Here is a 27117-nt window from a genome sequence, read left to right as displayed (position 1 = left end):
TTCAAGCATGGAGCCCTGAGCACTGGAGGCAGTTATCAAAGATCAGGGAGTCAATATTGATATGAGTAAAAACACACTATTTATCCTCCCTTCATTTCTAAGGAGAGTTGAAATGTCCTATCACTGTGCACAGGCCACCAGGAGGAAGACAGGAGCCCAGGACACAGACACAAGCTGAAACATGGTGGGAAAAGCCTGCAGGCCACATCTTGCTCAGGCTATCAGGCAAATGCCTGAAAGTCTCGAGGTCACACCCTGATGGGAAGGGTGGTGCTGTGCGGGAGAACCCTGTGTGGGAAGGGGGCACACAGAGGAGTGTCTGGTAAGCAGAAGGAAGAGACAATTATCACAGATCAGCTTCTGTCTCTTTTGTTTGAGATCATGACTAAGCCGTGACTTCAGTAAGTTCATCTCCAGGCCTATTGTGTTAGGATCAAGTCAAGGCTGGAAGGCAAAAGAATTGCTCCCTGACTAAAGGAAGCTAAATGCAATCTTCCTATTTCATACCTTTCAGGGACCAGGGGTGATCTCACTGTTTGCAAAGCCCAGCCCTTCCCAACCTGCAAGCTCACCTCCCATATTAGCCAAGCCCAGCTTTCCCTATATAAGGTACCCTCCACAGTCCCTTCACCGATCTGCTCCTCTCACTCACCTTGAACCTCTTTTGATTCTTCAGCCTTCCACACGTCAGACAGCATGTCTAGCAGATCTACCATCAAGACCAGCAGCCACCGTGGCTTCAGCACTAGCTCAGCCCGGGGACTTGGAGGCAGCCGTTCGGGCTTCAGCAGCGTGTCTGTGTCCCGCTCCAGGGGCAGTGGGGGGCTCTCTGGAGCATGTGGAGGAGCTGGCTTTGGCAGCCGCAGCCTCTATAGCTTGGGGGGCTCCAAGAGGATATCCATCGGCGGAGGATATGGCAGCAGATGTGGAGGCTTCGGAGGAGGCATCGGAGGAGGCATCGGAGGGGGTATGGGAGGAGGCATGGGAGGGGGCTTCGGAGGGGGCATCGGGAGTGGACTCAGTTACAGTGTTGCAGCTGGTAGTGGCTATGGGCTCGGAGGTGGCTTTGGGGGCCCTGGCTTCCCTGTGTGCCCCCCGGGTGGCATCCAAGAGGTCACCGTCAACCAGAACCTGCTCACCCCTCTGAACCTGCAAATCGACCCTACCATCCAGCGTGTGCGCACTGAGGAGCGCGAGCAGATCAAGACCCTCAACAACAAGTTTGCTTCCTTCATTGACAAGGTGAGTGGCAGCACCTGCACTCCAAGGGCTCTTTGGGGGCCCAACTACCATCCCAACAGGGACTCTCAGAGGACAGGCAGTAAGGCATGTGGATCCAACTATACTAGGGAAGTGGATGAAGTTCATGAGGACACAATGGCAGAGGGGATGTGTGGTAGCAAGCTGCTCAGTCTCCTCATACTCCACTCCTTCAAGAAAAGAGACATAAATGATAAGCCAGTCAGATTGGGTTAGCCCTAGCTCCCAAGATATTATAAGCAAAATTCAATAGAAGATTGTATGGATACTTTGGAAACTGATTAAAAGTCAGGAAAAAATAAATTTTGGTATAGCCTTCAAATAACAAAAGAGCATGCGTGACATTTAAAGCAGCATCATTTAAAGATCAGGCACTAAAGGAGAAGTCAGGTAAGAAACCCTCACTGATTTCACTGGAGTTTGAACATAAAATTTTAAATACATTCATCTGCCGATGAGGTCCTAGCCAAATTAGAATTGGGCAATTTAGGAACTGTAGAAATAATATCATGGGTATAATGTTTTTCTTGCATATAGCAGAACTGGGTTTGATCCCTGTAGAACATATGATCCCTCAAGCACAACCAGCAGAGATTTCAGAGTGCAGAGCCAGGAGTTAATCATGAGCACCAATGAGAGTGGCCCCAAATAAAAATGATAAAAGGAATCGGGAAATTCATTAGGAAAGACTCTAAATCTGCCATTGACCTTGTCAAGACTATCTTAAATGCAGGGAGACACTAATGTGATCTGTAATTTTAGAGTGATAAACCACAAAGTGCAAAGGGGAAGATTCATAGAAAACAAAGTACTTACAGATTAGAAAAGTATTTGGAGAAGATACAAAAACGGGATTCTAAAGTTCTTCTGGCCAGCACTAAAACATCATCAGGTTTTCAAAGGGGACATAAGTATTCCATCTCATTTTCTTTCTTTGTAGAATTTAACACTCACTTGGATTCTTACAGGTGCGCTTCCTAGAACAGCAGAACAAAGTCCTGGACACCAAGTGGGCTCTGCTCCAGGAGCAGGGCACCAAGACTGTGAAGCAGAACCTGGAGCCCATGTTTGAGCAGTACATCAACAACCTCAGGAGACAGCTGGACAGCATTCTTGGGGAAAGAGGCCGCCTGGACTCTGAGCTCAGGGGCATGCAGGACTTGGTGGAGGACTTCAAGAACAAGTGAGTTTAGTGGGAGAAAGGGCTCCATTTCTAGAAGCTCATGCATCCAGGCATTGGGATAACCAGGTTGAGATGTGATTTCAACCCTTTAGAAAAATATGGGCATAAAAAAAGAAAAAAAAAGAAAAATATGGGCATGGGAATGGAAAGCACAATCAACTCCCTAACCAACATAAAGAACAATGGGGACCTAAAAAATGATGGGAAGCATAAGCATGGAAATCCTTTCAGCTCACCAAAGACATGATTGAGGCTTATTGGCATGAAAGCTCAAAGTGGAAGGTCAATATGTGGATGGTCATTGGATGGCTGCCTTTCCTGTACTCATCCTTGTCTAAATACAAGCTAATCTCTTTCCAATTCTAGATATGAGGATGAAATCAACAAGCGCACCACAGCAGAGAATGAATTTGTCACCCTCAAGAAGGTAAGCTTGTCAAGATGATAAGAATTAAAGGGTCTAGTTTGCCTTGCCCAAAAGGATAAGGGTCCCTGACTACAATTCAATGGATATATTGGGAGAACCCCAAGTGGGTAGGCTAGAAGGACTACAAGCTGACTTCAAGCCTCTGGTTTCTTCCCCAGGATGTGGATGCTGCCTACATGAACAAGGTGGAACTTCAAGCCAAGGCTGACTCTCTCATGGATGAGATCAACTTCCTCAGAGCCTTCTATGAGGCTGTAAGTGTCCTTAAGCTGAATATTTTTCTGTGGATGTTTCAAAGGGTGAAGACCTTGGTTTGGTTGGGCCTTTGGGTCTCTCTGTTCTGTCTGGGAAAAGTGAAAGGACAAAAATGACCATTGTTTTGCTCTGTAGGAGCTGTCCCAGATGCAGACTCACATCTCAGATACATCTGTGGTCCTGTCCATGGATAACAACCGCTGCCTGGACCTGGACAGCATCATTGCTGAGGTCAAGGCTCAATATGAGGAAATTGCCCAGAGGAGCCGGGCTGAGGCTGAGTCCTGGTACCAGACTAAGGTGAGTGGGCAGCTGAAGTTGCTGAGGAATCTCTGGAGACCAACAAGGTGACAGTTTTCACTAGTAAACTCCACTTCCAGAAAGCAAGAGTCCTTTCATGAGATATGCTACTCCAGAGGAAAACACATTATTAGAATACATGCCCAAGACTCTGTCACCCCCAAATAGAAGGAAAACTAGCATGATATGAATACTGAGCTCTGCTTTTGTGTGCCCTCAGATTCAGTGCAAGACATTGTAGTCCCAAAGACAGAATTTAGTCTCCTGAGAGAAAGGGCTATGGCATTAGAAGCTCAGTTTTTTCTAAAAATCTTTGTGGGAATTTTTAGATTGATGTTTAGGAGGACCACCACTAGCTTGCAATGTTCATTCATACTCCTTCTCTTTTTCTTTTTCTCTCTCCTTCTTTCTCTCTTGCTGGACAACAGTATGAAGAGCTGCAGATATCAGCTGGCAGACATGGTGATGATCTGCGCAACACCAAGCAGGAGATTGCTGAGATCAACCGCATGATTCAGAGGCTCAGATCTGAGATCGACCATGTCAAGAAACAGGTTTGTGGGGCAGTGAGAAACACAAACTTTGCCTCATTGCTAGACCTCTAGGTAGTTCTCTTTTATTTTCAAATTTTCTGGGTACTAAAAGAAACCAAAGAACTTCATGGAGAATGGTAGCAATGTTCTTCCTTCCTGGTTGCCCACAAGTTAGCATATTGATCTCAAACCTAATTAAGGTTGACTGATGGTCAATCTCAATGGCTGAAAGTTAAACAGCATCATTTAGAGGCATAAACAAGAAACCAAAACAAAATACCAAGATTTACCAAATAAAAGCACAGCCTTGAAAGCATGGTTTGAGTTAAGATCACTTAATATTAAGGTGAAAACAGTCTAGAAAAAAGAAAAGATGAAAATCTATGCTGCCTACAGATAGGATTGACAATAGATAAATTTCATCGGTTTAATGTGAATCTCATCTCAGGTGATGTTTTAACTAATAATTTTATTGTGGTATCCACATGTATTATAAAAAACTAAATACATTCATAACAAGCCTAAGCCATTTCTGCCATTGTCCCCTAGGCTCATCTCATTTTTCATCAATCATTATGGGTGCTTGATTGCAAAAGGCACTGCTCTTAAGCACTCACCACAAGAGAAAATCGCAAAATGAACATGGTGAAAAAGAATGACAAACCCTTCTCATGAATTCTATCTAGGCTTAAAAGCTTCTCCCTCCCTCAGCAAGAAACCATAGTCAGGGCCCCCTGAAAGCCACATTGCAAGTTCATCCTGCCCATCTTCTCCTCTAGGTAGCCAACCTGCAGTCTGCCATTGCCGAAGCAGAGCAGCGTGGAGAGATGGCACTCAAGGATGCCAAGAATAAGTTAGCTGATCTGGAGGATGCCCTGCAGAAGGCCAAGCAGGAAATGGCCAGGCTGCTGAAGGAGTACCAGGAACTGATGAATGTCAAACTGGCCCTGGATGTGGAAATTGCCACCTACAGGAAGCTGCTGGAGGGCGAGGAGTGCAGGTGGGTATTTTCCTCCAACTCCCCAATTTTCTGGGGACAGCTTTGTGAGGTCTAGATCATGAGCAGCACTGCTGAAGGCCCTGTCATTGTGGCCATAATAGCTACTCATAGCTACCTTAAAGACTTATTTCTGGGTGCTCTCACAATCATGCTTCCCCCCATGTAATCCCTGGTAGTCTATGCGGTCTCACCTCCCTGTTCCCTTCCTTTATAGGCTGAATGGAGAAGGCGTTGGACAAGTCAACATCTGTAAGTACCTTTGCTGTTTCTACCTCCTTGCCCTTTAGCCCTTGGGACTGAATCAGGCTGCAGAATGGGCTTACATGTTTGATGTCTTTGTCCCCACCCCTCTGCAGCTGTGGTGCAGTCCACCGTCTCTGGTGGTTATGGCAGTGGCAGTGGCATCGGCGGTGGCTTGAGCCTTGGAGGAGGCAGTGGCTACTCCTATGGTAGCAGCCTTGGAGGTGGCTTCAGTTCCAACAGCGGCAGAGGCCTCGGTGGTGGCTTTGGCTCCTCTGGAGGCAGCACTTCCAGCATCAAGTACACTACTACCTCATCCTCCAGTAGGAAGAGCTACAAGCACTGAAATCCTCGCTGGACTCTTGGTCCCACCAAGTCTGGCTCCCCTAATGTGCACCATTGTTCTCAGACTGCTCCTCTTCTCCTGGTTCCAACGCCTCTTGCTCTCTGAGAGAGAACTGAAGTGGTTGAGAGCCTGCAATTCTCATCTCTCTGTTCCTGCCCTGGAGCTCTCAACAGTCACTGCCTGAGCCTGGTCCAGAGCAGTCAACATCCCTTGCTTTTGTCTTATCAGTTCTGATATCAACAATTACTGTGATCACTAATGCCTAGTGATTTGTTATGACACACAGAGTTTGTGCTTCAGTGCTTTTCTCTTGTCTTCACTCTCTCCTAAATAAAGCAGTTTCATAACATTATACATGGTATAGCATTGCCTTCATTTGTCACCAGTGGTTTTAACACTTTCCTATGTGATGAATTTAAGGTATGGTTCATTAATGTAAATACTTCCAATCTTATTCATTTTACCCTCCTCCCTGAGAGAGTCACAAACAATGGTTTGACAGCTTGACACCCAGGTCTTCATCCTGATCAGATTCCAGCTAATTTATTTGACAAGTAGAGAGTGAAGAAAAGCTGTTCTATTGCTTCTTTTGAATGACTGTCCCAGGTTCTAGCAACTTTGACATGCCTCTTATACCACCTCCCTTGCTGCCCAGTGGTCTCCTTTACAGTCCATAGTAACTCATTACCTATCCATTAAGCAAAAGAACATCTATAAGATAATCTGGCACATGATTTAGATTCCCAATTGCTAACGAATAGGAAACTCGCCAGAAACATGCATCAAAGGCAACAAAAATAAGCGTTTTTCTGTATTGTAATGTTCCTCTGGAACTGCATCGTGCAAGGACCATACAAAATCTAAGAGGGGAAAAACATGTGGATAAAAATTCGTGATATTCACCACAAGGGAAAATAGGAAAAGTAGAGCTTCTAAACTTATAAAAAATCAGATTCAAGTCACTGGGTGATGGTTCAATAGGGCTGGAGCACAAGCTTTTCAAGAAGTCTTAAATATGATTCATAGCATCCCATGTACTTCAAGCACTACAAAGAGCCATCCCAAGCACCAAAGTGGGAATAGTTCCTGAACAATGCCAAGTGGGACCTAAAATTCAGAAGCAAAAAGTAATTTAAATTTACATACAAATTAGAAATGCTGATTAAGTGTAAAGGAAAACTAGAGTGTAAAGTCTCCTTCCAGAAGGTTATCCCAGATTGGGAAAAGGCAGCTAGCTCCTTGTTGCTCAAAATAGAAGCCCTAGTCCTTTCTCAGTGTGATTGGTGAGGGGAAGCTGGGGACCTAGTGCTGGGGGACCTGTCACATCTATCTTCATAGCCATTCAGGTCTCTGTACTCTCCAATCTTCTTGTCCCCAGCTCTCACCTGGGAAGTGTATTTCTCCTAGGAATAGCTAACTTATTGGGGGTGCTTCTGGATGCTGTTAGCATCCTGCTGTGTTCACCCCAACTATCCCCTTTGGCCACCAGCAATGAGTGTAACTATCACCTGGCACCTCCTCATTTTCTACTGAGATTTTTACAGAAACAGATATATGATGACAAACCATGCTATGTAGTCTTTCTTGCTACATGTGCTATCATGCACCTATGATGAACAGGTAAAGTAAAGTAACTGACAAGCCAGATGATTTAAGTAATACACAGAACTAGGAAGTACCAGGTTGAGGCCTAACTTCTGGGGAATTTCACAAGAACATTTTTTCTGGGTCTTCAGCTTTGCAAATCTAGACTTGCCAGCCACCAAAACCAAATAGTACAATTCTTTGTAATAGAGATTTTTATTTTTGTGTCATATATATTATAAGGCATAGTATATGTGGATCTGTGTCACTTTAGTTCTATTACTCTGGAAAACCAGAGTAATGGTATGAGGAAGAAAAAACAGATTCTTAAACTAGGATTAGGAATGGGTGGTAATTATACAAGGTAATTCTAGAGTATCTTTCAATACCATGATGTAAGAAAAGCTATTTATTTGAATTATTATTCTCAAGGACTAACTGAAACAACTTATGGCACAAAAATATATAAACAAAATATAAAATATTCGTGAACTCATTGATATAAAAAGGATGGAATTAATTTATGAAGATGATCATTCCAATTTACCTCAGCATTTCCCCTCACTTACCCTGGGAAACCCCATGAAGAAACAGAAAAACTCTACAATATGAGATGTGAACAACTGATTGCCTTGCAAAGAGTGCAATATCAAAAGAGAGTCAAAAGAGGACCTTATAGTATGGAAATATGCCCAATGTCACCTCCACTGAGTGAAGATCAGCACCAGCAGTGAAAAGTTGCATCCAGTCAATGTGAGAAGCAGCTCTGATGGGATGCAGACTGCACATTCCCTTTGTGTTTGTCTTTCCCAAACTCCAGTTTGATCATAATAAATGCAGGAGACAAAATGCATCTGTGGCATATACAATATACCTGACAATATTCCTGAAAGTGCTCAAGCTTTTCCAGACTATTCTGACAAATTATCTTACTGGAGGAGTCTAAAGAGACATGACTAAATAGAATGTGGTGTCCTGGGATGGTTCTGGATTGAAATACAAAGGATACTGGGGTAAAGCTAAGGAGTAAAATTATCCTAGAACCTCTGCTGAATTGGAAATATTAGTACAAATGTCTGGGTATTTTTTATAAATTTTTTATTTAAAAACCATGTATTACATAATCACTCATAATACGTTTGTTCCAAGACCAGTTCCACCACCAAGGTAAAATTCCCTACACCATATTCCCAGATTCCCACTCATTCCCAAGCCTGCCTTCTTGGCAGGCACAAAATAATATATTTTGTTTGTTTACAGATAGATAAAAATTAAACTACAGTAATAAACCATTTATAAAAATTAATGTGGGGCCGGAGAGATAGCATGGAGACAAGGCATTTGCCTTGCATACGGTGGTTCGAATCCCGGCATCCCATATGGTCCCCTGAGCCTCCCAGGAGCGATTTCTGAACATAGAGCCAGGAGTAACCCCTGAGTGCGGCCGGGTGTGACCCAAAAACAAAAACAAAAAATTAATGTATCTTACAATGAGGTCACTAAGTTACTGTCAGATGGTTTGCTAAGAAATTTGTAGCTAGTTGTTTTTTTTTTTTTGTTGTTGTTGTTTTTTGTTGTTTTTTTTTGTCATTTGTTTCCTTTCTGAATATCAGGTGGCTTTGAATCTACACTGATGTCTAAATTGGTGTGTTTGGTATGTTACTACTAGGAGGGCAGTGTAGAAAAGAATTGGAGTTACGCAGCTTAGTGGTTCAGAAATTCCAGGCTCTGAGTTCTGTCATTAGAAGAGCAGATCGTGGGCCCGGAGAGATAGCACAGAGGTGTTTGCCTTGCAAGCAGCCGATCCAGGACCAAAGGTGGTTGGTTCGAATCCCGGTGTCCCATATGGTCCCCCGTGCCTGCCAGGAGCTATTTCTGAGCAGACAGCCAGGAGTAACCCTTGAGCACCGCCGGGTGTGACCCAAAAAAACAAACAAACAAACAAACAAAAACAAAAAAGAAGAAGAGCGGATCGTGGTCTTTTGTCTCCGCGGCTGGTGTGGCAAGTGGCACAACGGTGTTTGCCAAAATGTAGTTGAGACCCATCAAGGCCCATCAAGGCCCACCAGGGCCCTCGAAAACCTGACAGCCTGGAAGCCTTCCCCTTCTCCTTTTTGACCCATAAAGCCACACAGAACCGGGACCTTGGCTGATTGCTCTGTCTCAACTGGATGAGACCAACCAACCAAGGTCTGAAGGGCCCACAAGGTGAGCGGATCCTAATTGACACAGATGGAACGGTTACCTGGCCATTGGGCGGTTGATCTTCGTTCTGCAAATAAATGATGGCTGGAGAGAAAAAATGGCCACCTGAGTGGCCACCATAGTTTGGAAAGATTTCTTGGCCACAAAGCGAAGGCCTGTGGGCATACTGTGATAAAGCTGCTCTCAACTTAACCCCCAACCTTTTCAAAGTAAACGTGTGCTACCTCTAGATCTAGGTATCAAGGATTGCCGATGTATTGATAAAGTAGACAGAAAATGACACTTGTTGTAAATTCTCGTTTGCTTAGAGACACAAAAATGTCTTCTGGAAATAACTTTGAAAGGGGATTGTTACCACTACTGGAAGCGAGACTCAGGAGCAACTCCAGGCCACGTTGATTTGCTGGCTCGAGGACACCAGAGCAGAAAACCTCGAAGAGAACAAGGGTCCTGGACTGGTCAAATTTAGAAGATATTTTTATATTACAACCATTGTTTTATGCCTGCATTTTATTTCTCACTGTTTTGTTCACAATTGATAATGCTATTTTTTTTTTGAAATAGCCAATATTTCTAGATGTTCTAAAGTGCCTGGTGTTTAATGGAGAAGTAGATAGAATGCTTTGTAAATTTTTAAAATATTTATGGGGAATGGGAGATATCAAAGCAGCTCTGAGCCATGCACATTATGTACTGGGTCAGGCAGGAGCGGGAGAGAAGTGCTGCAAAGCTTTTGCCAGAGTGATTATTGTGAGGCAGGGTAATTGTTTCTTCTAGTCCTTCTTTTGTTTCACATTACTGTATATGGTGGATCCTAAGTCCTAAGTTTACCATATCTATGCAGATGTTAAGAGGTTGCCAATGTTTAACAATAACAACAACAACAACAGCAAAAAAGAATGTGTACATTTTATGCTAAAATTTCTTGAAAAGATTGTCTTCTGAAATGTGAGCATTATGACTGGTTGGGTTGGAGGAGAGAGAAATGGGGGAAGGGTGATAATAATGAATATTCATTATTTCCAAGACACAGATTCTGTTACATGTGTGCAATTAATTCAAGACTGCGTGTATATAATTTAAGTCCTTATTTTTTTGGGTTTTGGGTCACACCTGGCAGTGCTCAGGGGTTACGCCTGGCTCTATGCTCAGAAATCGCTCCTGGCAGGCTCAGGGGACCATATGGGATGCCGGGATTCGAACCACTATCCATCTGCATGCAAGGCAAATGCCCTACCTCCATGCCATCTCTCCGGCCCCAATTTAAGTCCTTTTTTGAGACAATCTAGTCTACCTAGATGTTTAGAAGTGCCCAACGTATATTAAATGTAGAGGTAGTAAAATATCACTTTGTAAATATCATTTTTATTAAAATTGGTGAGAAATAATGTCTTGGGAGTGGGACTATTAAATTACTTCTGTGCACAGTGTGCTAACATGCTAAGCTGTTGAACGAGGTGGAAGGGAAAGGATTACAAAAGGAAATATGCAAGTGTGTTCATTCATAAAAAGACATTATTTGAACAATCATTTTTGTATATACACACATTTTGTTTTGCTGTCTATAGTACATATAACAGACACAACTTTTGTAAATATCTAGTTTGATAGCTCAAAGTGATTCTTTTTTTTGGTTTTTGGACCACACCCAGAGGTGTGTTACTCCTGGCTCTGTGCTCAGAAATCATTCCTAGCAGGCTCAGGGGACCATATGGACTGCTGAGAATCAAACCCGGGTCTGTCCAAGTTGGCCATGTGCAAGGAAAATGCCATACCACTGTTGCTATTGCTCTGGCCCCTCAAAGTGATTCTTTTTTCTTTTTTTAAATAATTTTTTATTTTTCATTATGAGAATCAAAGTGATTCTTAAAGTGGGTAATTACTGCCTCCTGGGGGGGGGGGTGCTTGGAAGAATTAGGAAGGCAGTTGTAGCCTTAAGTGCAATTGTGGAGGGTGTGGGGTTGCTTGTTTAAAGAAGGTAGATTACCAGCAGGGTACTGAATGTTTTTTTGTTTTTGTTTTTTATCCCACTGAAAAGTTTGGGAATTTTTTTTATAATTTGAAAACTATGAAATAAATTTGGGAACCTCAGCTCTGAATTTTAAAGAAGTTGCTCATGTATGGCAAAAATAAATGAGCACCTTTGGGACTGTTGACTGTTACAAGAAGGCTTTCTGTAAATGAATTTTGGATATGAATTAGTTCACCTCTAAATGCCATACATTCCTATACTTGTTCACTGGATTGGATCAGTGGTGAAGGGAAGATTTAATAAGGGAAAATTTCAGGCCAAAATGGTAATATTTAGAAGATACCTCAAAATATTAGCATTGTTATATGAGCAGTTTGAATTTAATAGTGTAGACACCGTGGATAAGTTTTTATATAATATATCTAGTTTTTCTAGGTATTTATATAAGTGCTTAGTATAGTTAAAGCAAGTATAATGCTTGTCTATAACTTGAAGTTGGTGGGAAATATCTTTAGAAATGGAATTGGTAAACTACCACTTCAAACAGTAAACTCCTTATTCATTGGACTGAGGTAGTGGTGAAGAAATTGGGGAAGTTGTTTTCTGGGTTGTAGTAAAAATTTTCAGCTTACTTGCTGCCCTAAACTTTATTTGCATTTCATCTATAACTTTTCTGTATATGTTGTATATAAACTGGGCAAATGGTCTTGATTTTTTTAATACTTAGTCTTCGATATTAAAGAGGTTTCCAATGTATGACAAAAAGTAGAGTTAGTAAACTAACACATTTTGTACACTTTGTGTTAAAATTTATCCAGAGCTGTCTTCAGAGGACTTTTAGAAATGAAATTGCACTTACCATTACCAGGGATTGGTGATGGAGAGGAAGAGTTGGAGAAAATGAAGGGTTCTAGATCACAAAGAAAAAACTTTGGGATATGACCATTATTACATATATGTATTTTATTCAACACTACTATGTATATAGTGAACAAAATAAGTCTTTATTTGAAACATCTAGTCTTTCTAGATGTTTAGAAGTGCACAAAGTATGTTCAAAGTGGAGGTAGTAAAATTAACACATGCATGTGGCTGACCTAGGATGGACCATGGTTCAATCCCCTGGCATCCCATATGGTCCCCCAAACCAGAAGTGATTTTTGAGCACATTGCCAGGAGTAACCCCTGTGCGTCACTGGATGTGGCCCAAAAACCAAAAAAGAAAGAAAATTAACACATTTTGTAGATACGTTTTCTTTGCTAAAATACATTAGATAGTCTTGGAAATGGAGTGACCATAATATTAAAAATGCTTCTGAACAGTTCACATTTGTGCTTGTTCAGAGAGGGGAGAAAAAGCCCAAAGGGCTTTAGAGTAGTATACTTTTAGTTAAGCAAGATTAGCTATTGTCCCTTATGTCTGCATTTCGCTTTATTTAGCTGTGTATAGATAATGTGATATAAAGGATGGATGACCTAAATTACAACATCTAGACTTTCTGGATGTTAAAGAGGTTGCTAGTGTAAAAAAGTTAAACAAGTACACTGTATACTTTGTTAAAAATCAAAGTAAATAAATATGAAAACAATTTGAGAAAGTAAAGTTGTCGATATCCACTTGGCATTAGATTTGTTTTGCAACCTGTCCACTGAGTTGATGGGGTTAAGAAGAGGCAAGATTCTAGGCTAGTGGGGCTAGTATGATAGCACAAAAGATAGAGTGCTTGCCTTACATGCAACCAACCCCACTTTAATCCATGGCACTCCCTATGGTCCCCCAAGTCTGCCATGAGTGATCAGGCCCTGAGTAATGCTGGGTGTGGATTCATTCCCCATCCCCCAACTTCTTCTTTAATTAAAAAAAAACTATTTTAGGTTAGATAGTCCTTATGTAGAAGGTATTCTGATTACAGTGGACTAATTCTTGTTGAAAACATCTAGTCTTAAAAATGTTTGAAAATATATAACTTTTAAAAGTAGAAAAGGGGGGTCCACAGTGATAGATAGTACAGCGGGGAGGGCATTTGCCTTCCATGCACCTGCCCTGGGTTCAATACCTGGCATCCCAAATGATTCCCTGAGCCTGCTAGGAGTGGTTCCTGAGAGCAGAGCTAGGAGTGACCCAAAAATTAAAAAATTAAAAAACAAACAAACAAAAAATAACCCCATACGTAGATTTGTATCTGGAGATGGAACCATTAAAGAATTTCTTGGAGGAATCCTGATTGTTGAGGAAGGGCTTGCAGGGAAGGAAGTGCAGAGAAGGGTTCTATATCCATAAAGCTTTAGGCAGGTTCAGATTAGTTTTTGTTTTATAAATGCATTTTAGTTAACACAACTATATATTAGAGGGTAATTGCTAATACCATATATTTTAAGAGGTAATATTAGTAAACTTTATTCCTATCTAATTCCCTTTAGTTTTTAGGAAGAACTGTCTTCTGGGAGAGTCTGGTAATCCACCTTTTAGAACAAGATGTGGTCCTGTACTTGGCCACTGAAATGGTGGAGGAAAAGGAAGGGTGAGGAAAGAGCTCTGCTAGTTCAACTAGGAGACAGTTCTAGATTCTAACTGTAGGTCCAAATGTGTGCTTTTGTATAGGACCTGATTTTATTGAGGACAGGTTCATTGATTACTTTGCAACATCAAAGCTTTTAGATGTTCTGAGGTGACAAAATGTGTGATAAAAAGTAGAACTAGTGAATTAACCCAATTTATATTTATCTCTTTGTTATAACTGATTGAAAGGGAGCACCTTGGGCATAAACTTTTTAAGCCATCTCTGAATAATAAAACATCAGGCCTTGTTCCTGCAGATGGCAGCAGAGGGGTAGAAGGATGAGAAGAGGAAGGGGCTATTCCTGATAGCATTTGATGTTGCCCATTTTGTGTGTGTGTGTGTGTGTGTGTGTGTGTGTGTGTGTGTGTGTATGTGTGTGTGTCTGCACGCAGAACTGTGGTGTTGGTACTTGGTTTAGCACTTGGCTTCCTTGGTAACATTTTATTAGATTGATTGGATAATGAATTCTTCTAGACACTTATACTTTACCCAGTTGCTTTGTTCGTTTTTACTTGAACATTAAGGGAAGGCAGTATTTTAACGTAACTATGCCAATATTTATCTAGAGACCTTGTTACTGTTTTTGTCTTTTAAGAAATTTTCGTTGCCAAGAAAGGCTGGGTTGTATTTTTCCTTCCAGACTGAGTTAGCGGTGTGTATTTTTTTTTTAAGCCTACAGCACCAGGTATTCCCAGGCAGTCTCCCATCCAGGTACTAACCAGGCCCGACCCTGCTTAGCTTCCTAGATCAGACAAGATTGGGCGCGTTTAGGGTGGTATTGGCTGTAGCCAAATATTCATATGGCTTTGGGACTTTGAAATGGTAAATATTCATGGTATATAAAGAAGCATGATACATAACCTATGATTTTAATAACACAATGAATGCTTAGTAATGTAGATAGGGCTTAGAAGGACATATCAGAAGTGACTGTAATTGTAGCTATGTTCCTTGCTTCTTGTTATTTTCCATTTTCTTTTATGCACATGTTAACTTCAAAAAATAATAAATACTTTAAAAACCTGTACAAATAAGAAATTCCAAGCTCTGTGGCTAAAATTGCTTCTTTTTGGGGTGTGTGTGTAGTTTTGGCTGCCAGAATCTCTGGAAATACGAGAAGGCATGGGGAGGGTGCCCACGCCCACTCCAAAAAAGTCCTGGAGAAGGCAGCCCAAATACTGGCATACCTGGAGTTTTAGTTTGGTTTGGCATCTCTTCAGAGCTGCGTGGCTGGGTGGTAAAGCTGGGCCATTGTGGAAGTAGTGGTTGTGGGTGCAGCTGGCATTGTTTCAGCAGGACAGAACTTGTTTCACTATCTCCTCCTGAGATTGCTGTTTTCAGCTATATGACTAGTGTATCCATGACATTTCATGGCTTGGTTTATACCTCTTTAGAAAATAGTGCGTATATAGAACTGGCCAAATGCAGACATGATGACTGCATTTACAAGGCATGGTTTTAGCTCAATTTCTATTTTTTCATTAGGACCACACCTTGCATTGCTGAGGACCAGACATGTAGTGCTGGTGATGAAGTTCAGACCCTGGCACATGCCACAAGTGTGCTCTTTTCCTTTGAACCATGTCCTGGTCCCAACATTCTGATTTTATAAATCACAGTTTTGCATTTTTTCTAGTTTTGTTCATAAAATTTCGGAGTAAAAGCAATTCACTAACAACAAGCAATCCTACCATGCAAAGTGGAAGCAGGGAAAGCATTCTGATTTATGAATGCAATTGAATCAAGAAAGGGAACCAGAATGAGTTAGCAAAAGGGGTGATTCCATGTCTGTTGTAAGTACAAGGTAAATCTGAGATATCTTATTCCACAAACCCAGTATATTACAAAGTCAAATGAGGCCCTGTCAAAAGGACATTCAAGGAAATCTGAAGAGCAGTCATTAGCCTAAATGGGACAAATGAAGCAACAAAAGCATCAATGCCTACACTGAATAGAAATATATCACATAAATATTTTTAACTGTGAAATTAAAATTATACTGAAATAAACTAGCAAACACAAACTATTGCTCACCTTCAGATCTGGTGATTATTCCTGTCCATTACTGAAATATTAGTTAAGAAAAGAGAAAATAATTAAACATATATTCCTATTTTCCTGAGGGATTAAGTTTTAAGTTACCTAAAAAGTAAGTGATGAAAAGTCCTACTTTGTAGATAATTCTCCAGCTAATAAATTCAGAAGGCAAGATGAAAGAATTAATAAGATGCCATTTTCCTCTCATAAAATAATGGAATTAGGTATTTATCAATGAATATTAAATATTAGATGAAATATTACTGTGTAATTTGTAATGGAGAGATAAAGTTAAAACAACCTGAATCTGCAAATAAACTTAAACATCACTAAAATTGGATAATAGTATTCTGAATAAGCACAATTAAATACTAGCAACAGCTGGAACATATTCTTGCCTGAACTGTGTCAACTCTGATACAATTAAATAATTTATGTATGATATACACATAATCTGTGAAAAACTAGGAATAAAAGGATAGTTGGAAAAACAAGGGATAAAAAACATGTGACACCAATAGAAAGAAGGAGCCAACTCCAAAATATGGGCACTCTATAGACAAAGGACAGTAGCTGCACAATAACATAGAAGAACTAAAACAGAAGTTTGTTACATAATAAAGAACCTTACAAGCCATAGCAATCAAACAAGGTATTTGTACCTAATGAAGATGGTTCTCAAGAAAATTTGCCATGAAGACTACTTTGAAATTATTAAAGGAATTTAAATACACAGCAGGTATTATATTTCATTAAGAAATGACCATTCAAGGCCGGAGAGATAGCATGGAGATAATGCATATTTGCCTTTCATGCAGAAGGACGGTGGTTCCAATCCCGCCCTCCCATATGGTCCCCCGAGCCTGCTAGGAGCAATTTCTGAGCGTAGAGCCAGGAGTAACCCCTGAGCGCTGCTGGGTGTGACCCAAAAAAACAAACACCAAAAAGAAATGACCATTCAGAGGCCAGAGTGATAGCACTAAACACAAAGCCAGGATTAAGCCCTGAACTCAGCTAGGTGTGTCCCCTCAAATAAATGACCAGTAAGGGCCAAAAAGGTAGTACAGTAAGTAAGGTGATTGCTTTGAATACAGCCCACCACATTTGATCCCCAGCACCACAAATGATCTTACCATGAGTGATTTCTTAGAACAAAGTCAGGAGTAAGTACTGATCATCACCGGGTGTGGCCCAAAATTAAAAAAAAAAGAAATGAGTGTTGATTATGACACCTATTATACAGTTGTGCAAGGAGATTAAAATCCATTACTAGACATGCATGCAAATACTTACAAGTGAAATCACTAGATGTCTGCATTTCCTTAAGCCATTTAAAAGGAAGTCAAAGATTTAAATATAAAAAAAGGAATTAGATGATATACTAAAGAGAAATTGATTATTGCTAAGTCTAAGTATTTTGTAGCCAGTGGCTTATATTCTACTCTCTTAAACTAAGTGCTTGAAATTTTTTAAGAGACAACTTTGGTTTCGATAAAACAGAACCAACATAGAAGTATAGCAAAACATATATTTGGGAGATTAAATTTCTAGTAATGTAAATGTCACATCCCACCAAAAACATTCAGAGGACTCATAATTTGTCTCCAGGGGAGAGACCTGAGAACCACCAAGCACTCAATACAATTGTTTCTATAGAGTATAAGAGAAATACTTTTAATACTTTTAACTTAATAAAATTTTAATGTAATAGTATTCTAATTTATGGTACTAATTTAAGCCCCATTTTTAAAAATATTTAAGCTTAATAATGTTAATGTAATATGATTTTAAATATAAACATAAATGAGCAGTAGACTTCTGATTTTAATCTTATGGAGGAAAATGAAGCATTTCTCCCAAGACAACAAGGAGAAAATAAAACACATGCTAACCTCTACCCTTAATTACCGAAAGAGAAGAGTTTTTAAAATCCCCAAATTGAAGAAAAAATAGAAAACTATTTTCACAGAGAGCTACAAAGAGAAGAGTACAGAAAATAGAGAAACACCCACACTGTAGATTTCAGAAATGACCCCATGAGCCAAACATAGTAACTACCAAGAGCACCAAACAAAGCCAACACTGACATTTTAGTACATGCCAGGCATTGTTGAGTCATGGAATTCAGACCTAGTCAACGTAAATGAAACTTCCTCAGGTGCAAATTGAAGAATCCCTTACTTATAGCAAGCAGAACTGGATGTGTAAGCTGTAGGCAGAACCTCTTCTGTCACGAAGTTTCAAGAGTCTGTAAAGGAGTATTTGATAAGGAGTCAGAGTAAAGGCCCATAGCAACATTTTATTGTTGGAACAAAGAAAGCAGAGATACTGAATTGTGAGCTGTTCTGTAGCTATCTTTGTTTTAAAAAGCCACTATCAAGTAGTACCCAAATTTCAATGAAATAAATACCATAATAAAATAAAAGAGCAAAAGACAACACAGTGAAACAATAAAACATTGACTTGGAGAGTTTAGAAAAGAAGAGATAAAATAAAGCCATTTGAAATAAAGGATAAATTGAAAGCAACACAAAGAGGAAAAGATGTTGATGAATACACACAGGTGATTATGGGGAAAGCAAACGTTTATGGAACACCTAACACAAACATTAAAACTATCAAGAAAAAAATAAGGGAGACAAAGTAGAATCCATAGAAGCATATTTTTGAAAATCTATTGTCATAAACATAAATAATCTTTGTTTATACATACAAGCATGGTAGGTAAACTAATATGTCATATTTATGTATATAGATTTTATATGTAAGATAAATGCAAAGACATGCCTTGTACATTTGCAATTTATATGTCAGAGAGCTCTTAATAATACATGCTTGTCTTCACATATGCACCTCCCACTTCTAACTCACTCTAATTCTCCTTTAATTATCTCTCTCTCCATTCCCCCTTACACACGTGTATACACACACATGCATACTTCATAAAAAGTAAAGAAATGCAACGTTCTTTTTTGGGGGAGAATCACACCTAGAGACACTCAGGGGTTGCTCCTGCCTCTGAGTTCAGATGTTGCTGCTGGCAGGCTCAGGGGACCATATGGGATGGTTCATCCTGAACCAGGGTTCATCCTGTGTTGGTCACATGCAAGGCAAACACCTTACTGTGCTATCGCTCTGGCTCTGAAGTGTAATGTTGAATGTACAAGGATAAACATACTCTTACAACGCATATGTAGTAGTTGGATGTCTGGTTAGTAAACTTGTGTTTGTATTTTGTTTCTTCAAAATGGATTACTTACTTAAAATTAAAATCTGTAAATGCAAATTGCAATATTTAAAGACTACATAGACAGTCTATGACATCTAAATGAGGGATATATTTCATTAAGCTTATTGTTTTAACAGCCCCTTACAGGATATAAAAAGGGAACCATGCCCATTCAGTGGCAAATAAACTTCACACACAAATAAAGTGGTTTCTTTTGAGGGAAAGGGTACCTAGGTGGCCATACCAGAGGTTGTTCAGGTCTTACTCCGGCTCAGTACTCAGAGTTCACTACTGAGTGGAGTGTGGGTGTCAGAAATCAAACCCACAAAGTTGCAAGGCAAGGCTGGTATCTTGCTCACTGTACTATCTTTACAGCCCCCAAACTGTTGACTATGAGGAAAGAGCAATTATGGAACACCTTAGCATTAAGACTATCAAGAGATTAGAGAGAGGAGAAACAAAGTGGAATCAACACAAATATAAATGTTTTTAACAAAAAGATTTGCAAGGTAAAGTGATTTGAAGATATAAAAGATTTAACACATATAAGTCTTATATATCATTCAAACACTTGTAAGATCATTTCAACATAATATGCATAATTCTTATTTGGCTCATTATTTGATAACCAAAATATTAGATAAGAAGTAAAACACACAAGACAATTTAAAGATATATTAAATACTGTGGATGTAAGTATATATATATCAATTCTAAGATATAGAAGTATCATTTTATTACATTTGTAAATGTCTTACATTAAGATAGAGAATAAATCATATATAAAAGAAATTGCAGGATCTACAGAATAGTTCTTCAAAGAATTTCTTTCTTTTTTTATATATTTTTTTCTTCAAAAAAATTTCAGGTTGGGAGGTTATAAGTTAGAAATATGAGAGAAAAAGGCTGATCATAAGATGATATTTTATAAAATCAGGAGCTAGATAGGAAATAAACCTGAAATTATTTTGATTCTCTAGCAGTGTATACTTATCAAAGGGAAAATAAGAAACAATTATATTCCTCGTTGGAAAAAAAAGGATAATCTTTCTTTAAAGCAATTTAACCATTGTCTTTGATGTCCAATATCACGACCTGGTGAATCTTGGGTGCTAACTGCAGTTAATAGCTTCTGATGGTGCAAAACATAGGATCTTTGTCAGAGACAATGACTAACCTGAAGCTCAGTGAATTGAGAATAGCCTTATTGTGCTGAGACCGAATCAGAGCTGGAAGGCAGGAGAAATTTTCCCTGACTAAAGACAACCTAAACGCAATATTCCGATTTCATAACTTTCAACTAATCCAGATGTGATCTCACTGTTTGAAAGCCCGGCCCTTCCCAATCTGTAAGCTCACCTCCCATATTAGCCAAGCCCAGCTTTCCCTATATAAGGTGCCCTCCACAGTCCCTTCACCGATCTGCTCCTCTCACTCCCCTTGAGCCTCTTTTGATTCTTCAGCCTTCCACACGTCAGACAGCATGTCTAGCAGATCAACCATCAAGACCAGCAGCCACCGTGGCTTCAGCACCAGCTCAGCCCGGGGGCCCGGGGGCAGCCGCTCAGGCTTCAGCAGCGTGTCTGTGTCCCGCTCCAGGGGCAGTGGGGGGCTCTCTGGAGCATGTGGAGGAGCTGGCTTTGGCAGCCGCAGCCTCTATAGCTTGGGGGGCTCCAAGAGGATTTCCATCGGAGGGGGCAGCTGTGCCATCGGTGGAGGATATGGCAGCAGATGTGGAGGCTTCGGAGGGGGCATCGGGAGTGGACTCAGTTACAGTGTTGCAGCTGGTAGTGGCTATGGGCTCGGTGGTGGAGCTGGCTTCGGAGGTGGCTTCGGGGGCTCTGCCTTCCCCGTGTGCCCCCCGGGAGGCATCCAAGAGGTCACCGTCAACCAGAACCTGCTCACCCCTCTGAACCTGCAAATCGACCCCACCATCCAGCGTGTGCGCACCGAGGAGCGCGAGCAGATCAAGACCCTCAACAACAAGTTTGCTTCCTTCATTGACAAGGTGAGTGGCAGCACCTGCACTCCAGGGGCTCTTTTAGGGCCCAACTACCATCATACCACCAGGACCCTGCCAGGACCCTGCCAGAGACTCTCAGAGGACAGACAGTATGGTGGATCCAACTATACTAGGGAAGTGAAGTCCATGAGGACACATTGGCAGAAGGGATGTGTGGCACTAGGCTTCCCAGTTACCTCATGCTCCACCCTTCCTGCCAGGGAAGAGGCTTAGCTTCTCAATGCCCTAAGAAGGAAAAGGAAATAAGCCCATCAGAGTGGGTTTACAAAGGACAGGGCATTACAAGAAAATGCAAGAAAAAACTGTCATGGGTTCTGGAGATAAGAATAAAGAAAAAAAGCAAAGGCTATTTTGATAGGACTAGAAACTTGATACTACAACAGACATGAGTTTGATAGAGCATGGTCTTTTAATGAGTGTCATTTAGAGAACAGGCACTAAAGGGAACAAAGAAGAATCAGTTTACTGCAGTTCAATCCTGAAGTTCTAAATATATGCACATATCATCTAACTATAATAGAGCCAAAATAGGGGCCGGGAAGGTGGCGCTAGAGGTAAGGTGTCTGCCTTGCAAGCGCTAGCCAAGGGAAGATCGCGACCACGGTTCGATCCCCGGCGTCCCATATGGTCCCCCCAAGCCAGGGGCGATTTCTGAGCGCATAGCCAGGAGTAACCCCTGAGCGTCAAATGGGTGTGGCCCAAAAAACCAAAAAAAAAAAAAATAGAGCCAAAATAGAATTAGGTAATACATTAAGAAAAAACTATCTAATTTGGTACTTTGTAGAGCTTGTCAGAGGAGGAGAAAAGGCCTGCTCATCAAGAATATGTTTCCCTTGAATATGTATCTCTCTTGCTTTTCTCGGTGCCTCTTGACTTGCAGCATATTCCATTCTAAATAAGTCCCTGTTCTTATTTGAACATAAATTTCTTCTCTCTCTGTCCCCATACATATTTCTTTTGTTGTTGTTTTGTTTTGTTTTTGGGTCACACCCAGCGGCACTCAGGGTTTACTCCTGGCTCTGTGCTCAGAAGTCACTCTTGGCAGGCTCAGGGGACCATATGGGGTTCCAGGATTCAAACCAGGATCTGTCATGTGTTGGCCTCATGCAAGACAAACACCTTACTGCTGTGCTATCATTCTGGCCCCTCCACTCATATTCTAATACAATCTGATAAAGGAAAAAAAAACCAAAAAGATGAAAAATGCCTTGAAAATTAATAGGCTCCATGATTTAGGGTGGCACACTTATTGGTACAAAGGAGAGATTCACAAAAGAGGCAAATTGATTAAGATAAAGTTTCTGGAAGCAGATATCAGCAAAAGGGAAAAGAAGATACTATTATAGTAGGGAGCATGTTACTCTTTCAATTTCTCTGACTAAAACTCACTTGGATTCTTACAGGTGCGCTTCCTAGAACAGCAGAACAAAGTCCTGGACACCAAGTGGGCTCTGCTCCAGGAGCAGGGCACCAAGACTGTGAAGCAGAACCTGGAGCCCATGTTTGAGCAGTACATCAACAACCTCAGGAGACAGCTGGACAGCATTCTTGGGGAAAGAGGCCGCCTGGACTCTGAGCTCAGGGGCATGCAGGACCTGGTGGAGGACTTCAAGAACAAGTGAGTTCAATGAGAGAAAGGGCTCCATTTCCAGCAGCTCACACAACCAGGCATTGGGATAACCAGGTTGAGATGTGACTTCAATTCTCTAGAAAAATATGAGCATGGGAATAGAAGCACAATCAAACCCCTAACCAACATAAAGAACAATGGGGACCTAAAAGAAGGTGGGAAGCATAAAAATAGAAATCATTTCAGGTCACCAAAGACATGATTGAGGCTTATTGGCATAAAAGCTCAAAGTGGGAGGTCAATATGTGGATGGTCATTGGACGGCTGCCTTTCCTGTACTCACCCTTGTCTATGTACAAGCTAATCTCTTTCCAATTCTAGGTATGAGGATGAAATCAACAAGCGCACCACAGCAGAGAATGAATTTGTCACCCTCAAGAAGGTAAGCTTGTCAAGATGATAAGAATTAAAGGGTCTAGTTTGCCTTGCCCAAAAGGATAAGGGTCCCTGACTACAATTCAATGGATATATTGGGAGAACCCCAAGTGGGTAGGCTAGAAGGACTACAAGCTGACTTCAAGTCTCTGGCTTCTTCCCCAGGATGTGGATGCTGCCTACATGAACAAGGTGGAGCTTCAAGCCAAGACTGACTCTCTCGTTGATGAGATCAACTTCCTCAGAGCCTTCTATGAGGCTGTAAGTGTCCTTATGCTGAATGTTTTTTCTGTGGGTGTTTCAAAGGGTGAAGACATTAATTTGGTTGGGCCTTTGGGTCTCTCTGTTCTGTCTGAGAAAAGTGAAAGAACAAAAATTGTTTTGTTCTGTAGGAGCTATCCCAGATGCAGACTCACATCTCAGATACATCTGTGGTCCTGTCCATGGACAACAACCGCTGCCTGGACCTGGACAGCATCATTGCTGAGGTCAAGGCTCAATATGAGGAAATTGCCCAGAGGAGCCGGGCTGAGGCTGAGTCCTGGTACCAGACTAAGGTGAGTGGGCAGCTGGAAGTTGCTGAGGAATCTCTGGAGACCAACAAGGTGACAGTTTTCACTTGTAAACTCCACTTCCAGAAAGCAAGAATCCTTTCATGAGATTTGCTACTCTAGAGAAACACACATTACTAGAATACGTGCCCAAGACTCTGTCACCCCCAAACAGAAGAAAAACTAACACAATATGAATACTGATCTTTGCCTTTGTATGCCCTGAGCTGGATCCCAGATTCAGTCTAAAATACTGTAGTCCCAAAGCCAGTCTCTGGGCTCCAGAGAGGAAGGGCTATGACATTAAAATCTTAGTTTGATGTTTAAGAGGACCATCATTAGCTTTGAACACTCATGCATACCCTTCTCTCTCTCTATTTCTCTCTGTCTGACAGTATGAAGAGCTGCAGATGTCAGCTGGCAGACATGGTGATGACCTTCGCAACACCAAGCAGGAGATTGCTGAGATCAACCGCATGATTCAGAGGCTCAGATCTGAGATCGACCATGTCAAGAAACAGGTTTGTGGGCAATGGAGAACACAAACGTTGTCTCATTGCTAGAACTCCAGATTGTACTCTGTCATTTCCAATATTTATGGGTTCTTATGAAGTTTTAGAAAGAAGAGCATGCAATGATTTTTACCTATGATCTTAAACTTAACATACAAAGTAGTGATGGTCAATCCCATGGTTAAAGTTAAATAGTACCATCTACAGTCATGAACATGAGATTATATATTCAGCAAAATGAATGGTAAATACCAAAATATTGGGAAAGAAAGGCACAGCTTTGAAAGCATGAATTGAGTGAAGATTTCTTACTATTTAAAGTGAAAGGGTCTAGAAGAGAGACAAGATGACAATTTTACCTACAAATAAGTTTGAAAGTAGATAAATTTCATTGGTTTAATGTGAATCTCTTCTCAGATGATGTTTTTAATTATTAATTTTATTCTTGATTTTTGGGCCACCCACGGTGATGCTCAGCGGTTTACTCCTGGCTACGAGTTCAGAAATCACTCCTGGCTTGGGGGACCATATGGGACACAGGGGGATTGAACCGCAGTCCGTCCTAGGTTAGCGTGGGCAAGGCAGTTGACTCAACTATTAATTTTATTGTGGTATCTATATCACATTATAAAAAATTGTATATATTTATAACAAGTCCAATCCATTTCTGCCATTGTCCCTACTCATATAATTTGTCAGATCTTCCATCAATCCTCATCCACATGTTCATGAGTGTTTGATTACAAAAGGCACTGCTCTTACGCACTCACCACAAGAGAAAATTGAAAAAAGGACATGAGTGAAGAAAGAATCAGAAATCCTACTCATGAATTCTAGATTTCTCCTTCCCTCAGCAAGAAACCCATAGTCAGGGCCCCCTGAAAGCCACATTGCAAGTTCATCCTGCCCATCTTCTCCTCTAGGTAGCCAATCTGCAGTCTGCCATTGCTGAAGCAGAGCAGCGTGGAGAGATGGCCCTCAAGGATGCCAAGAATAAGTTAGCTGATCTGGAGGATGCCCTGCAGAAGGCCAAGCAGGACATGGCCAGGCTGCTGAAGGAGTACCAGGAACTGATGAATGTCAAACTGGCCCTGGATGTGGAAATTGCCACTTACAGGAAGCTGCTGGAGGGCGAGGAGTGCAGGTGGGTATTTTCCTCCAACTCCCCAATTTTCTGGGGACAGCTTTGTGAGATCTAGCTCATGAGCAGCACTGTTGAAGGCCCTGTTATCGTGGCCATAATAGCTCCTCTTAGGAACACCTTAAAGACATATTTCTGGGTGTTCTCACAATCATGCTTCCTCCCATGTGATCCCTGGTAGTTTATGAGGTCTCACCTTTCTGTTCCCGTCCCTCATAGGCTGAATGGAGAAGGCGTTGGACAAGTCAACATCTGTAAGTACCTTTGCTGTTTCTACCTCCTTGCCCTTTAGCCCTTGGGACTGAATCAGGCTGCAGAATGGGTTTACATGTTTGATATCTTTGTCCCCACCCTTCTGCAGCCGTGGTGCAGTCCACCGTCTCTGGTGGTTATGGCAGTGGCAGTGGCATCAGCGGTGGCTTGAGCCTTGGAGGAGGCAGTGGCTACTCCTATGGTAGCAGCCTTGGAGGTGGCTTCAGTTCCAACAGCGGCAGAGGCCTCGGTGGTGGCTTTGGCTCCTCTGGAGGCAGCACTTCCAGCATCAAGTACACTACTACCTCATCCTCCAGTAGGAAGAGCTACAAGCACTGAAATCCTCGCTGGACTCTTGGTCCCACCAAGTCTGGCTCCCCTAATGTGCACCATTGTTCTCAGACTGCTCCTCTTCTCCTGGTTCCAACGCCTCTTGCTCTCTGAGAGAGAACTGAAGTGGTTGAGAGCCTGCAATTCTCATCTCTCTGTTCCTGCTTCAGCTGAGTGTCTATCACTTACTGTTAGATGTCAGACTCTTTTTTCACATCATAAAATAACCACAACCACCAGGTCTTCTTGTTTCATCTCTTAGTATTTGAGGCTGAACACTTGACTAAAATTATATTCAATTGTTTTTTATTACAGACACTCTTTTAGGCTTCTAATTTGTAACAATCCAGTCACCTTTTGTTACCATTCTCATATTTCCCATACCAATGTTGAGATCTCCCTTACACTGGCCTTGAAAGTTCAAGTGACAAATGTGCACAGCATCTCAACATCTGTTTTGTGTTCTTTGCTCTTTATTCTTTACTAATTGCAAAATAAAGCAAATCTGAATTAGAATGCATGTTTGGTATTGTTTTGTTTCCAAATACCTGAGCATTTGCAGACATATGTCTGTACATGTATGAAAAATATTCCAATCCCTACATTCTTTACTCCCCACCTTTCTATCAGAGAGGGACCACAACGAACATTGTTTTGTTTGGATACCCAGTTTTCCTCCCCAGATAAGTTTTATATAAATATTTAGTTAATAATAATCTTAGTTAGCATAATCTTATCCACCATTCTTGAGTACACTTTTTTTTACTGCATGTCCCATAAAGAACAGCTTTAGTTGCCCTCCCTTCTATCTCTTAAGACCACTCTACTATCTGGCTGATGGTCTATTCTAAAGTAACAGTTGGAGAAACATATTTATAGCCATTCAGAGCTAAAGAATATTTTATATACACACACACATATAATATATATATATATATTCATTGGAGTTTACTTTAGGAGCAATCGACTTGCCTGTGTATCAAGAAAAAATAAAATACACATCTTCTAAATTACAATTATACTCAAAGACTCCTAAATTTACTGGCCTACTGCCCCACTTCAGAAAAAAAAATCTTACCTAAAGCCTCCCTAAAAACTACCTTCTTTTAGCCAAAAATAAATAAATGTAAAGCACCTCCAGTTACCTCCTCCCCACTGATGTTTCCCAGAG

The 27117-nt window shown here is 41.1% G+C and overlaps 2 protein-coding genes and 1 pseudogene across 4 annotated transcripts; 2 read left to right on the top strand and 1 right to left on the bottom strand.

The window, feature by feature from the left end:
- The first annotated feature begins 696 nt into the window (after positions 1 to 696).
- LOC126022501 (keratin, type II cytoskeletal 6A-like) lies at positions 697 to 5544 on the top strand. Of its 2 annotated transcripts, XM_049783418.1 has the most exons (10): positions 697 to 1012; positions 1061 to 1242; positions 2229 to 2443; positions 2810 to 2870; positions 3029 to 3124; positions 3261 to 3425; positions 3854 to 3983; positions 4742 to 4958; positions 5173 to 5207; positions 5315 to 5544. In XM_049783418.1, the coding sequence occupies exons 1-10, from the start codon at positions 697 to 699 to the stop codon at positions 5542 to 5544; spliced, it is 1647 nt and encodes a 548-aa protein (XP_049639375.1). The 2 variants fall into 2 exon arrangements, with proteins under 2 accessions (XP_049639375.1, XP_049639374.1); XM_049783417.1 differs by having other exon boundaries at positions 697 to 1242; positions 3854 to 3979; positions 4738 to 4958.
- An 8992-nt stretch (positions 5545 to 14536) lies between these two features.
- Positions 14537 to 14656, bottom strand: LOC126023316 (uncharacterized; annotated as a pseudogene).
- Positions 14657 to 20615: 5959 nt separating this feature from the next.
- Positions 20616 to 25955, top strand: LOC126022504 (keratin, type II cytoskeletal 6A). 2 transcript variants are annotated; one of them, XM_049783421.1, is made up of 9 exons: positions 20616 to 21140; positions 22559 to 22773; positions 23107 to 23167; positions 23326 to 23421; positions 23553 to 23717; positions 24107 to 24232; positions 25147 to 25367; positions 25584 to 25618; positions 25726 to 25955. In XM_049783421.1, exons 1-9 carry the CDS (start codon positions 20616 to 20618, stop codon positions 25953 to 25955), a joined length of 1674 nt encoding a protein of 557 aa, XP_049639378.1. The 2 variants fall into 2 exon arrangements, with proteins under 2 accessions (XP_049639378.1, XP_049639379.1); XM_049783422.1 differs by having other exon boundaries at positions 24107 to 24236; positions 25151 to 25367.
- Positions 25956 to 27117: the final 1162 nt, after the last annotated feature.

This window comes from Suncus etruscus, chromosome 11 (assembly GCF_024139225.1).
Source record: "Suncus etruscus isolate mSunEtr1 chromosome 11, mSunEtr1.pri.cur, whole genome shotgun sequence".
NCBI lineage: Eukaryota > Metazoa > Chordata > Mammalia > Eulipotyphla > Soricidae > Suncus > Suncus etruscus.
The sequence above is the reverse complement of the archived record's forward strand: the minus strand, read 5'-3'. Positions and strand labels throughout refer to the sequence as shown.

Bases quoted from the DNA above. Each gene is read 5' to 3' on its own strand.
- LOC126022501 (XM_049783417.1), top strand. From the start codon at position 697: ATGTCTAGCAGATCTACCATCAAGACCAGCAGCCACCGTGGCTTCAGC. The intron at 3,426-3,853 runs GTGAGTGGGCAG...GCTGGACAACAG, and splicing joins AGTCCTGGTACCAGACTAAG to TATGAAGAGCTGCAGATATC. The intron at 5,208-5,314 runs GTAAGTACCTTT...ACCCCTCTGCAG, and splicing joins CGTTGGACAAGTCAACATCT to CTGTGGTGCAGTCCACCGTC.
- LOC126022504 (XM_049783421.1), top strand. From the start codon at position 20,616: ATGTCTAGCAGATCAACCATCAAGACCAGCAGCCACCGTGGCTTCAGC. The intron at 22,774-23,106 runs GTGAGTTCAATG...TTCCAATTCTAG, and splicing joins GTGGAGGACTTCAAGAACAA to GTATGAGGATGAAATCAACA. The intron at 23,422-23,552 runs GTAAGTGTCCTT...TTTGTTCTGTAG, and splicing joins TCAGAGCCTTCTATGAGGCT to GAGCTATCCCAGATGCAGAC.